Raw genomic sequence first — 12,932 nt, 5'->3', positions numbered from 1 at the left:
GGAAATAGTGGAAAAGCTTATAGTCTTTGAAGAAAATTGTGGATCTTCTTTTTTAAATATTACACTAGCACGTGACTAGTGGTAGTTTCCTGAACATTAGTTACAATGTGGAATCTAAAACCCTATCAATGAACTTTTTATTCTGTATTGCATTCAAATCCCTTGGTATATATTGAACTTTAAATATATCTTTAACTCATGTATGAGATTGCACCATCCTGTTAGTCATTTGGAAAATATTAGCTCACTGAGTATATAGAGCTTCTAAATGTTGACATATTTCACTACATATTTAAAAGTTATCAATATCACTCCTCATCAGAAAAATTTTTAACTATTGAAAAGCTGTCAAGCTCACTGTGGCTGATACAAGCTTTCCAATATTGTCATTTTCTCCCTCTTAGGCATAAGTGCCACAACCCACACAGCTCAATGTTGAAACCTAAGGTACAGAGAGGGGGGCAACCTGGAGATTAAAAGAAAAACACAGACACAAGATTAATGCAAAGCGGGGGTCAGGTGGTCCATTGCCCTCGGATGAAGAGACAATGACACCGGCCTGAGTCCACCAAGTTTATTTATAATGTTCCATTACATAAGCTACTGATATCAGCAGTCAGGAGGTAAAACTAACAAGTAAAATTTCTAAGAAACAAACTGATTAGAAACTCTTGAGAAAGCTGTAGGCAGAGTGTTCTCAGATATCTTGCAAGTAGCTTCTGCTCTAATCTAATAGTCAGGACGTTCCCTGCTCCTGCTTTGTTTCCAGCCCCCAGGGCTCCAGCTTTCCTTATCAAAAGGCTACATGTTGCAGACTATTCAGGCAGGCAAGACCTTGCAAATACGTGACCCGGCCAAGCGAGTTGACCTTCCTTTTGTAACTTCAGCTTTCACAGCCCTCTACATCTCCCCCTTTTTTCTTTTCTAAAAGACGCTGATGCAGGGCTACTCGAGTTTGCTGCAGGTCTCCTTGCAATCTTCGGCAGACTGAGGAAAAAGCACATAAGGTCATTAGTAGAAAACATCCTAAACCAATAAGATACCAGCATGTATGCCGAAGCACATTAAATGGGTTAAATCCTTTTAAATCATTTAACAAGTTCTGTGCCAATTGCGCTGGACTCAAAATAAGATTTTTTGCTTCTTGAATATTAGTAATTTCTTTATGAAGAAGAGCCAAATCAAGGCTTATATTGTGATGATGCCAGAGAGACGCTTTTTAACCCTTTTCCAATCCCACTCGTTATTATAAAGCATGTGAGTGACACAGATAAAAGAAAATTTGGCATGACACTGAAGTTGTTCTCAAAACTTAACTGCTTCTACCTGATCTCCAATAGTCATCACTACAGCTTCTAAAGCATTAAATTTAGCATCAAGTCTGACGTCTACATCTTCTTGAGTTTTCAGAGCTTTAGATGTGTTTTGAGCCAACTCATTGATATAATGAGCTGTCTGAATGCTCTGAGTAGGTGCTGCAGCAGCCGCAGCAGCAGAAGCTATAGCAATAACAAGCGTTATGATTCCTGCTATAGTAAGTCCAATGGCTCGCTTATGGCGAGTTAAAGCTCTGTGCAATCCCTCAATTACTTGAAGACCAGTATCTTCATACCAAGGTTCTGTAAGATTAACTGGAAGCACTACAAAAGGAGGTTGATGCAAAATTAATATATCTTCTGAAAAGTTATAACGAGACACACAATTAGTTAAATTATAATTTGTACAAGTTACAGAATAATGACCATTCTGCTGAATTATATTTACTAATTGTGTAATTAAAACATAAGGAAATTGTACACAAGAATAAAGACCATATTTAGAAGATAAACCTAAATCTGCAATTAGTCCTGGAGTGAAATTAATTAACTGCAAAGCAGCTCCAAAACGCCACACTTCTTGCTGATAGTGACCCTTTTCTGTAGACAGTAGGCTACCTACAAAACCTCTAGGTGACATCAAATGATACTGAGGACGAGCTGGATCTAGTCTATAAGCCCAATCATATATTTTAATATCTGTTCCACTAATAGTGTGCTCTACTGGAATTACCTGAGCACAGTCCAAGGTGGAAAATTCCCTAATTCTACATTAGTACTCTTAGGACAATAAGGTATAGGAGGATGTTGTTGTGGAATACTTCTAAAAACTTTAGAAAAACCCCATTTAGATACAGTTTGCAAATATTTCCCTATATCTCGAGGTTCTGAAATACTAGCAATTGATGTACCTCCATAAGCAGTTTGATGTTCCTACTGCAACAGCAGACAACCAGTTCTTACTTGTGATGATAGACAAATAGGCAAAGTAGAGCTAAACCCAGTGTAAACTATCATGTGAAATAGGGTTAAGATGACTAGCACTACGCCCCCTACTATATGAGTATTGTTAGAAAATATAGGAACTGAAGGATCCTCCCAGATTACTGGATTAATCACAAGAGGATCAGGAAAGTGTGCCCAGTAAAATGCTCCCTGACTACTACCAACCTGACAAGCCAGTACAGCCATCATAGCTACAAACATAGTTTCTGGAGTAAGAAGTACTTTCTGCTGACGAATCATTCCTTCGGCCTTATTTGTGAGACTTTTAATCTGCTCCCATGTGGGTGGTTCCGAAATCCTTGTTACTCGAGCTCCTGGCGGTCCCTGCGAACAGGGAATTTGCACCTCGGAGGTCTTCTTCATTTCCTCCTCTGTGGTCAATGTCAACTTCCTCATTGCTGACTCTGATTTCTGCTCCAGATCCATGATGATGTCATACTACTCTCTGGAACACAAATAGGACAATCAGCTACTTCTGGAAAAACACAAACATGACCTCTTCCCCACATTAGTTCAGGATCCGGACCCCTCTATTTTCTCCTATGCAACTCTTTCCAATAAGCCAGACCCGCAGGCCTTGCCAAAGCTCTGGAATATGGTCTTTCAGCTGCAGTTATACCCTGTGCATCACAATTTAAAAAATTAAAAGTGTACAGAGTTAAAGTAAGTCGTCTTTGTGGAGAGGAGATTATGTCCAGCCCCCCGTTTTTTTGTTGTTTTTTTTAATATTTCTGTGAGCTCGTTCTACAATAGCTTGACCTTGAGAGTTATATGGAATACCAGTTTTATAGATAATATTAAATTATTGACAAAAAGTTCAAAAAGCTACACTAGTATATGCTGGACCATTGTCAGTTTTCATCTCTTGAGGTTTCCCCATTGCTATAACAGAATTAAGACAATGATTGATGACTTGTTTAACACTTTCTCTAGATTGACAAGTAGCAAACACAAATCTAGAATAAGTATCAACTCAGACATGTACCCATTGAAATCTACCAGAGTTAAAAGCAAAAGGAGACGCTGGCCCATACATACTACAAATTCCCTTAAGATCCTTAAGAGTTTTAGAAGGAATCGCTGTGTGCTGCCTGAGAACCTGCTCTGGATTATTTGGTTTAGGAGTTTTAAATATTGGATACAAAGAGAAATCCGATACAGCTTCTCCCTCTGCTGCTGCTTGCCTCAAAGCCTGTTGCAACCCTGTTAATTTTGCTTTTCCTGAGACCTGAATCTGAGAATGCTCTTCCTTCTGTTTTGATCCAGTCCGGGATTTGGCAGAACGCAGCAAAGCCATAGCTTACAACAAATTCTTACCTTGTGCTGAAAACTGAAAAAATCTACACACTAAAGACTGCTTCTCCTCCAAATTATTTATAGAATCTTCCTCTTCTTTATCAGACTCCTTATTGCTTTTAACCTTATCTGTTTTTTGTGCTTCATTTTTAAATTCCTTTTTACTCTCAGTGGACAAGGATTGTGTGAGCACTTCCCCTCCAAGGCATAAGGGGCGGAGTCCTTGGCGGCAGCTGCAAAAGAGAATTCCCTGCCTCTCTAATAGCCTCTCCGTGGTATCCTGTTTCACTTTAACCACTTCTTTCCTTTGATTTATAGAATCCCGAATCAGTGACCAGAAAGTGAAAGAAAAAATAGGCAGCCCTGAAGGGCCCGCCCTTGTATAATGTTCTTGTAATCGTTGACCTACTCGAGCCCAAGTTTGCACACTTACCGTTCTCTCCTCTGAGAACTGAAGACAAATACTCTGAACATATTCTAAAAATTGCTCTAACTGCTGACTTTTCACATTTACTTCGCTATCTGCCAGCAATGATTTCAACATCTGAACATATAACTTGCTTTTTGATGATTCTGAATCCCCCATGTTTTACACCTGACACTATCTAGTCCTTTTGCTCCCACCCAGTTACTTACCAGTGCGTACTCTTCCTTCGGAGTGTCTCCTGGTCTCGATTAAAAGTTCCCCATACTCCACAGGTTGGGACCCACTTGCCTCTACCCACGCAGCTCAATTCGAAACCTAAGGTACCAGAGAGGGGGGCGACCTGGAGATTAAAAGAAAAACACAGACACAAGACACAAGATTAATGCAAAGCAGGGGTCAGGTGTTCCATTGCCCTGGGATGGAGAGACAATGACACTGGCCTGAGTCCACCAAGTTTATTTATAATGTTCCATTACATAAGCTACTGACATCAGCAGTCAGGAGGTAAAACTAACAAGTACAATTTCTAAGAAACAAACTGATTAGAAACTCTTGAGAAAGCTGTAGGCAGAGTGTTCTCAGATATCTTGCAAGTAGCTTCTGCTCTAATCTAATAGTCAGGACTTTTGTTCCCTGCCTGCTCCTGCTTTGTTTCCAGCCCCCAGGGCTCCAGCTTTCCTTATCAAAAGGCTACATGTTGCAGATTATTCAGACGGGCAAGACCTTGGAAATACCTCACCCATCAGCAAATGTGGACAATCAGGCAAATGTGGACAATCAGGCAAGACCTTGCAAACACCTGACCCTAGCCAAGCGAGCTGGCCTTCCTTTTGTAACTTCAGCTTTCACCATCCCCTACACATAAGACCTGAGTTCTGGGAACCCAGGTCTTGTTTTAGCAAGCCCCCACAGTATCTGCTGATGTCAGTGACTACCTGTGTCTTTCAAAGATATAAGCCTGCTGGCAAGGACTGTGTCCTTCAAAGATATTGTAACCTGTCAGCAAGAATTTAATAACTTCTCTGTTTTAGTAAGCCTCTCTGTTCTCAGAGCCAACTCCCCGCAAAGCCATCAACAGAGTCCCTTCAACTCCCTTCTCCCTTACCCCTTTAAAACCCCTGCCTTTCTTTTGTTCAATGCTGATGACACCTTCCTGCCTTCCTGGTCTCAGCCTGCTGGTGCAGCTGGCCAAATAAATCTTTTAGACTCATGGCCTGTTCTCCTGTTGTTTCTCCTCTTCCTCTTGCTGGACCTAACACTCTCGAAAGCTCAAATTTTATCATTGGCAATACATTGTTTTCATTAAAAAGACAGGTCCACTACATTTATTCTTAACAAAATGTTCTCCAAATTTTGAAATATAAATAAGCATGATTTAATGTATTAGTCCTTGCAAATATGAACTGGGTCCCACAAATAAAGCAGATAATTCAGAAATAATTCAATTGCACAAGTGCTTTCCTCTGGTATCCAACTGAATTGCTTCATATACACTTTCCATTTTGTCATGCAGAATATTAAAAACACAGGCACTGAAGAGCTGAGATTTAATAAAAAATAGTATTTTTTGCTGCTTTATCAAGGACATTTAGTGAAATTGTTAGATAGGACAAGGGTCTCAAGGTCTGGGTTATTCTTAAGAAACACTGTTCTTGCTAAATGTTAAAATGTAGCACAGTATTTTTCAGACCAGCTGTAAACAGGATGAACTTGACAGGAACCCAAGGATAAATGTAGCCAGTTGTAAAGAAGAAATCAACATGTAATTGACCAAACAGTTATAAGCAATGGCTAAGCCTCCCTTCAAGCAGAGAGAGCTTTACATATGAATTCCTTGTGTCCTTTACTTGCAAGAAGTAAATAAAACAACCTTGTGTCAACCACATCTGGTCCTTGAGTAGAGCACCCCAAACATGAACACCTTGAGTTTGGTACAGAATGACTTTGTTATTAACTGTGAATAGGTTGTAGTGAAGAATTGGTGATTTTTGATAAGGCGCCAGGACTGTTACCACCATTGATTTTACAGAATCAATCCAAATGTCAACACAGCATAAAGGGGCAAACATATCTTTGTTTTATTGTATATCATATCGGCAGCCGTCCGTCTTGAGAGACGATGGTGTAGCTTCTTAAGAGTCTATCTGCACCGCCAAGAATGGCTGTGCAGTCCGACTCGGGAGTGACACGGCATCTGTCTCCTCCCGTGTTGAATCGACATCTTGCGATGACGCTGGAGTGTCCTCTCCAGTGAAGCTGAAGCTACAGAGCCTGGGCAGGGTGATATGGAGGGTCTGCTGTTGCCCATGCAGCAGACCCCCCCTCTCTTCGCAGCTGAAGGGTCCAAGGGAAAGACGGAGTCAATACAGCTTGGGTTCAGGTGCGCCGCAGGAGTTGCCGGTGTTGACTACGACGTCAAACCGCCTTAGGGACTCCGGCTCCGGATTTTCTGTCGGGGTTTACTCCCTTAGCCTTTCCCCTGAAGAGGTATGCCGCAAGGCAGCGGAGGTTTTTTGGAGTCAGAGTTTTCCTTCTCTGATGTGCCCTGACTGGAAGATAGAACCAGCGACACTTAGCTCGCAGGCCGACGCTCAATCCACTGAGCCAAACCAGCCAGGGGGTTTATTGTATATATATATATAGTTTTGATTTTACAGATGGCCAGAATGAGCCTTGGAGCACATGGGGTAAAAAACAATACACCGAGAACCACTGCTTTAACTAAACTTAGAGATAGCGGCCCCCATCATCACGTGCTGCAGAGAAGTTGAAACAACTGGCAAACCCCCAACAACCTAAAAACATGGACAAGAGCTCCATTGGATATTGCAACAAGGTGTGCATGGGGAACCTTGTTGAGAATAGCTCTAGGGTTCATGTCTCCAGGTTAATGTATCTTTGTTATGTATTTACATATGTGGAATGCTGTAAAGGGAAAATATACTCTTCCACTTCAATGAATGTATTTTGTTCACCTCAGATAGAAACTCTTAAACGTAAGAAGTCATTAATTATAGTTGTCATCAAACCTGGGAGAGCATATCAAATTTCTCTGACTAGGAACTAAATGTCTTTTCCTTCTTTGAATTATGGATCTAGCATATAAAACAAGCTGGCATGTCATTTATAACAACTCAGGGTAAAAAGCAGGTTGCAAGAGAGGGATGGTCAGAAACCCCAAAGTCACTGGTTACAATGTACAGAAGTCAAAGGAAATGCTTCAGTATATAAAGAAGTTACTTGAAAATGATTTGAATAAAAAGATAAAAGGTCATTGACATATTGTAGAACAAATGGGTCTCTTAATAGAGGGAGTACACATACGAAGGGCAGGCGATGGTTAAGAAAGTGAGATTTATTAGCATCTTCTCTGGATCTTTCTCTTAGTCAGAGATATTTATCTCATCTTACATAAGTCTTTCAAAGCCCTTTAAGTCAAACACTTAGTAACCCTTCATAAAGACAGTAACACTTTCTAAAACTATTAATTTTATATAAAAATCTGTCTAAAATTGAATTTTATTTAGGTTCAGCAACTTGTAAAGGTAATGACATTTTTGTTTTCCTGATTTATGTTATGTGAGTGAAATCAATTTCTTTATGGAGTATGATTAATTCCTCATTCAAAATAATTGCTTAGTGTTGAACTGTCCATGTAAATATTATCCAGTATTATATTATTCTATAATATTGGATTACACAGTTTCTATTATAAAGAAATTTTCCAATGTAATTGTAAGAAGACTGAGTCTGATTAATCAGATCACCTTCCCACCATCTCACAGCACCTGAGTAACTAAGCAGCTCCAGAAGCTAAGGGACCTGCAATGTCATGAGATGCTTAGTAAGAGGCATACTTGTTGTCCTCAGGTCAACAGTTCTAGTGTTCACTCAGAAAGCAATAGTAACTCTTATATTATTTACCTAATCATCACTGGCTATATTTGAATATGCATATTAGCATTTATTTTATACCTGACAGATATATGCTATAAGATATCTGCATAATTTACTTTAATTTTTGTTTGGCTTCAGATCAAATATTATGTTATTTCATTATGGAATGCTTTCCATGAATGTTGCATAAATGCTCTTAGGGTTACATAACATGAAAAGTCATTGGTTCTTGGCAGCATTGATCCTCTGTTATTAGCCTTTATCATATCTAAAAACAACTCTGTTTATATTTACCTTATCCACAACAAAATTGTTATATAGCTGTTTACATTAAACTTTTGTTTTCAGATTCACTCTTTTTTTCCCTCTGCATGCTTCAGTATTTCCTTAAAGTTTGGTATATATGTGCTCTAAAATCACTTTTCTACATGGAACATTATGACATTTTAAAAAATTGATTTCTTTTTTTAAAATCCCACTTCCAACTTTTCCTGTCAGGCCAACATGACTTCGAAAAACGTCTGTAATTGTCCTGCACCCTTTCTATTCATTTACCTCTTAGCTAGGTCTTCTTTCATGTATTATGTTTCAATGAGTCTGTGAACACCTTACTCCTCTATAGCTAAGGTTTCTATGGAGAAATTAATATCTTTGAAGTGATATACAACATATACCAACAAATATGTAGCATATTCATGTGCAGAAGAATGTAGCACAACAAGAAAGACACTAGAATTTCGGGCAGTTGCAGTGGAGTGAACTGAAGCAGAGACAGAAGTGTGGGACAGGTACAGAGCCCGAGAATTCATCTAACTTGATGAAGCATATGTGATCAAAATGAATATAATTATTCCATAAGATTCTTTTAATCCAATTGTTTCTTGTCTTTCCCTATTGGCTTATGGAATCCATACAGATGATTAGTTATAGGGCATTTGGCTGTTTAAGGAAGCAGAACACAAATTTAAATAGCATGTTTTGATTATTTTATGCTTATACTGAAAACTGGCTGGTTTAACGCCCTGGCTGGTTTAGCTCAGTGGATTGAGCGTCGGCCTGCGAGCTAAGTGTCGCTGGTTCGATCTTCCAGTCAGGGTACATCAGAGAAGGAAAACTCTGACTCCAAAAAACCTCCGCTGCCTTGCGGCATACCTCTTCAGGGGAAAGGCTAAGGGAGTAAACCCCGACAGAAAATCCGGAGCCGGAGTCCCTAAGGTGGTTTGACGTTGTAGTCAACACCGGCAACTCCTGCGGCGCACCTGAACCCAAGCTGTATTGACTCCGTCTTTCCCTTGGACCCTTCAGTTGCGAAGAGAGGGGGGGTCTGCTGCATGGGCAACAGCAGACCCTCCATATTACCCTGCCCAGGCTCTGTAGCTTCAGCGTCATCGCAAGATGTCGATTCAACACGGGAGGAGACAGATACTACCATGTCACTCCCGAGTCAGACTGCACAGCCATTCTCGGCGGTGCAGATAGACTCTTAAGAAGCTACACCATCATCTCTCGAGACGGACGGCTGCCGACGATACTGAAAACAAACATCCACATACCCATCCACCAGATAATTTCTTCCCAAAATATTTATTGGCTTTTCCTAGAGTATAAAGGAATCAAAATGGAAATTCCATTAATATATTATAGATAAAAAAATTAGCTATATAAAAGTACAGCAGAAAATATTTGAAGAAATCAATGTAGTTTATAAACTGTGTATGCTCTTGAGGTGACTTTGTTTCATTAAGAATGGAAGAAACATAAGTGCATCGAGTATTGTTCAAGCCTTAATTAAAACCCTGGTGAGAATTTAAATGTAAGCTTTACAACATTTAAATATTGTCCACTGTGAGACCTTAGAAGCAGTCAGTAAAAGAAATTGTAGGAAACACTTTCCAAAATGAAATACTGAAGTTGAAATAATTTTTGTCAAAGGCAAAGATTAAGACAGCTAGTTTTCTATTTTGAACCATTGATGAACAGTGGTGGGTAGAAATAAGAATTTAAAACACAATATTAGTAGGTTTATTTAATTTTTACATCTGTGGTTTTAACAATAAATATGTGAAAATGAAACTATGAGCACATGCAATAGCCACTTCTTACAAAAAAAAATAAGGCAAAAATTATTTTTTGTCAGGTTGCTCCTAAAAACACCTCTTACTCATAATCTATCATGTTAAATAAGGCATCGATTCCTTAAAGGGAGACTATGACCTGTTAAGTGTTAGGACACATAGGTAAATGCAAATCAGTCACCAAAATTTTTCAGCTTTATTTAGACTCTGAAGTATGTTGACAATTTGTTTTGTTGGAATTCAATTCATGAGTCAAGATACTGACCAGAAAATGTTTTAGGCAAATGATGTAGACTATTTTATTATAAAAAAGACAATATTTTCCATAACAACCTTGAATGATTATGGACCTTAGGCTAATGGCACCAGATAAGAACCATCAAAATTGAATTTAACACTTCTTTATTTCATATCCAATATGGCTGTGAAGTTTTAAATCAAAGGTATGAAAGTTTTGCAATCATTACTCAGGTGAATTAGAGTGGGAAAGAGTTAACTAAGTAACAAATGTGATTTGCTAAATACTTACGTGCTAGTCATGTTCCATGCATAATATGATATTGCTGATGCTCAAAATAATCCTGCGAAGGAGGTATTATTGAAATTTTATGTATAGGAAAGTGGAGGCCCAAAGAGTTTCACTGACTTGTCCAAGTTAACTCTAATAGTACCAGATAAAGCTGGGATTTACATCTAGTCCAGTCTCAAGTTCACAGCCACGATGTTTATTTATTTATTTATCTATCTATCTATCTATCTATCTATTTATTTATTTATTTATTTAACCGCCAAACCCCATGTTATCTTTTTAGGTTTGTCTTATAATCTAAAACCACTGATATTTATAATAAAGTCTATTAAACTATTGACTATATTCACAATTGTTTTTGATACTGAATGAGAAACTAAACAGAATTATTTTTGCCCAGAAACAACAAAGAGCGATTGGATTGAAAATTTCTTAAACGTCAACAGTGTCCTGCCTTATATGCATTAAATCACTCTTTGACATTTGTGTAAGCATGTTTGTGTGCAGATAAGTAGAATTTCAAAAACCTTGTTGCATTGCTTTACTAGAAGGAAGATGAGCTTAGTTACAAGTCAGAATTACATCTGAGCTCCTAAGTAGGAAATAATACTGTGAAATATACTTGGAAGAATTATTGACTAACTATATTTATGAAGAATCATATTGGGTGGGGAGTCTGGTGGGATAGCTAAATAATGGGAAAGAATTATACATCCTGGAGAGAGCATGAACATTAAAGTATGTATAGGTTTCTACTTCTGAATGCAATCTGCTTTTTAAAAAATCATTGTATAACTTTCATCAGTGGTGAAATTGAGGGCTATTGGCTGAGGTATTGTGCTACTCCAACTTAAAAAAAAAAAAAAAAGGTCTATTGAATCACTTCTTTTGGAAAATGTAGGAAAGATGATTCCTGAAATGGACAATCAAGTTTTTATAAGGCTGATTAGAATATGTACTATAGGACTGTGCGTCAGACATAGGGAGACATTCTTTCTGTCCTTTCCAAAGGCTCTGTTCTTCTGGGATAAAAGACATAATGAATTTGGATAGTGAATAAAAATTCTAATTTTTCTTCACTTCAAGGTTTATTTTATTCAGTTTTATCCGCTGGAGCTAGAGGGCAATGTGCCTGCTGTTATGGGCCTCATTTTCAACAGAGAAGTGAATCCTTATATTATAATGAAAAAAGAACCACAGGTTCAGTGCTATTTTATAAAGATGAGATATTAGCATAAGTATAAAAATATAAAAATTAATCAAAGCAGTTATAACTGTGACAAAATAGAGTGAAAATTCAGTATGTAATAAGAATGGTGAAGGCCTTTTTAAAGTAATAAGTATTTTAATTAACAAAGTCTGTGAAAGGAGACATCATTTTCCCACTCTCCAGCCCGAAGTGGTGATATCATTATTAACTTCCCTATTTGGTCCCACATTCCATATCAAACCAGTCCCCAAGCTTTGATGACTTCATTATATTATCTTCCTATCAATCTCCACCATGTATTAAGGTTGAAAACAACACAAATTTTTATCTTACAGTTCTGGGGGTCAGAAATCTGAAATGGGTCATAATGGGCCAAGATACAGGTGTCAGGAGGGCTATATTCCTTCTGGAAGCTCTTGAGGAGAGTCAGCTTTCTTCCATGGCTCACTCCTCTCTCTGAAAGCCAGGAGGCAGGCTAATTTAAACCTCTCTCCTAAGCCTGGCATTCCTGTACCTTATTCCTTGTAAAAGAAACCCTGTGGGCCCACTCAAATTATCCATTGTAGTTTCCCTATCTCAGGATGCTCAATCATACCTGCATAACTTCTTCTTGCCATATACGGTAACACATTCTTAAGACATGGGTATCATTGGGATCTTTATTCTGCTCATCACAGACCACCATCTGACTTCAAAGACTCACAATTTTACCACATGCAAAATGCACTCACTCTATTCCAACATCCCTGTAAATCTTAATTCATTACAACCTCCCCTCCAAGTTCAATATCTAATCTAAATCTTAGCAGATGAAAGTAATTTGTATATTCATTTACTGTTGCTTGTTTTTATAGATGCCATATATTTCATTGTTATAAGGATGTTTTAAATTGAAGTTGGCTGTTGCCATCCTTAACATTATTTTCTCTATCACAGAACTGTTGTGATCATTTCTTTTATAATAGCAGACAGTTTAGTAAAGCTTATAGGATACCAACAAGACAAAAATAATGTTTTGGTAATAGAGAAAATCATTGAAATTTATCTTCCACAGAACATAACATGAAATTTCATTCAGTGCCCTTTAGAGCAGTGATTCTCTAATCATGGCCATGACCTTTCACTAAATGTTTTCTGCATTTACCAATAGCTGACATAATTCCATCAATGTCTAAAG

General features: G+C 38.2%; 1 protein-coding gene across 2 annotated transcripts; it reads right to left on the bottom strand.

The window, feature by feature from the left end:
• Positions 1 to 498: 498 nt before the first annotated feature.
• On the bottom strand, positions 499 to 4,462 carry LOC150004089 (interferon-activable protein 208-like). Of its 2 annotated transcripts, none has more exons than XM_090282753.1 (3): positions 4,254 to 4,462; positions 2,487 to 2,766; positions 499 to 987 (listed from the first exon to the last, which is right to left on the bottom strand). In XM_090282753.1, exons 2-3 carry the CDS (start codon positions 2,745 to 2,747, stop codon positions 946 to 948), a joined length of 303 nt encoding a protein of 100 aa, XP_090138879.1. In that variant the 5' UTR covers positions 2,748 to 2,766; positions 4,254 to 4,462; the 3' UTR covers positions 499 to 945. The 2 variants fall into 2 exon arrangements, with proteins under 2 accessions (XP_090138879.1, XP_090138880.1); XM_090282754.1 differs by having other exon boundaries at positions 2,544 to 2,766.
• Between the last annotated feature and the right edge of the window lie 8,470 nt (positions 4,463 to 12,932).

Source organism: Furipterus horrens, unplaced genomic scaffold (genome assembly GCF_987537825.1).
Source record: "Furipterus horrens unplaced genomic scaffold, mFurHor1.1.pri manual_scaffold_7, whole genome shotgun sequence".
Lineage (NCBI taxonomy): Eukaryota > Metazoa > Chordata > Mammalia > Chiroptera > Furipteridae > Furipterus > Furipterus horrens.
This window is presented reverse-complemented; position numbering and strand designations above follow the sequence as displayed.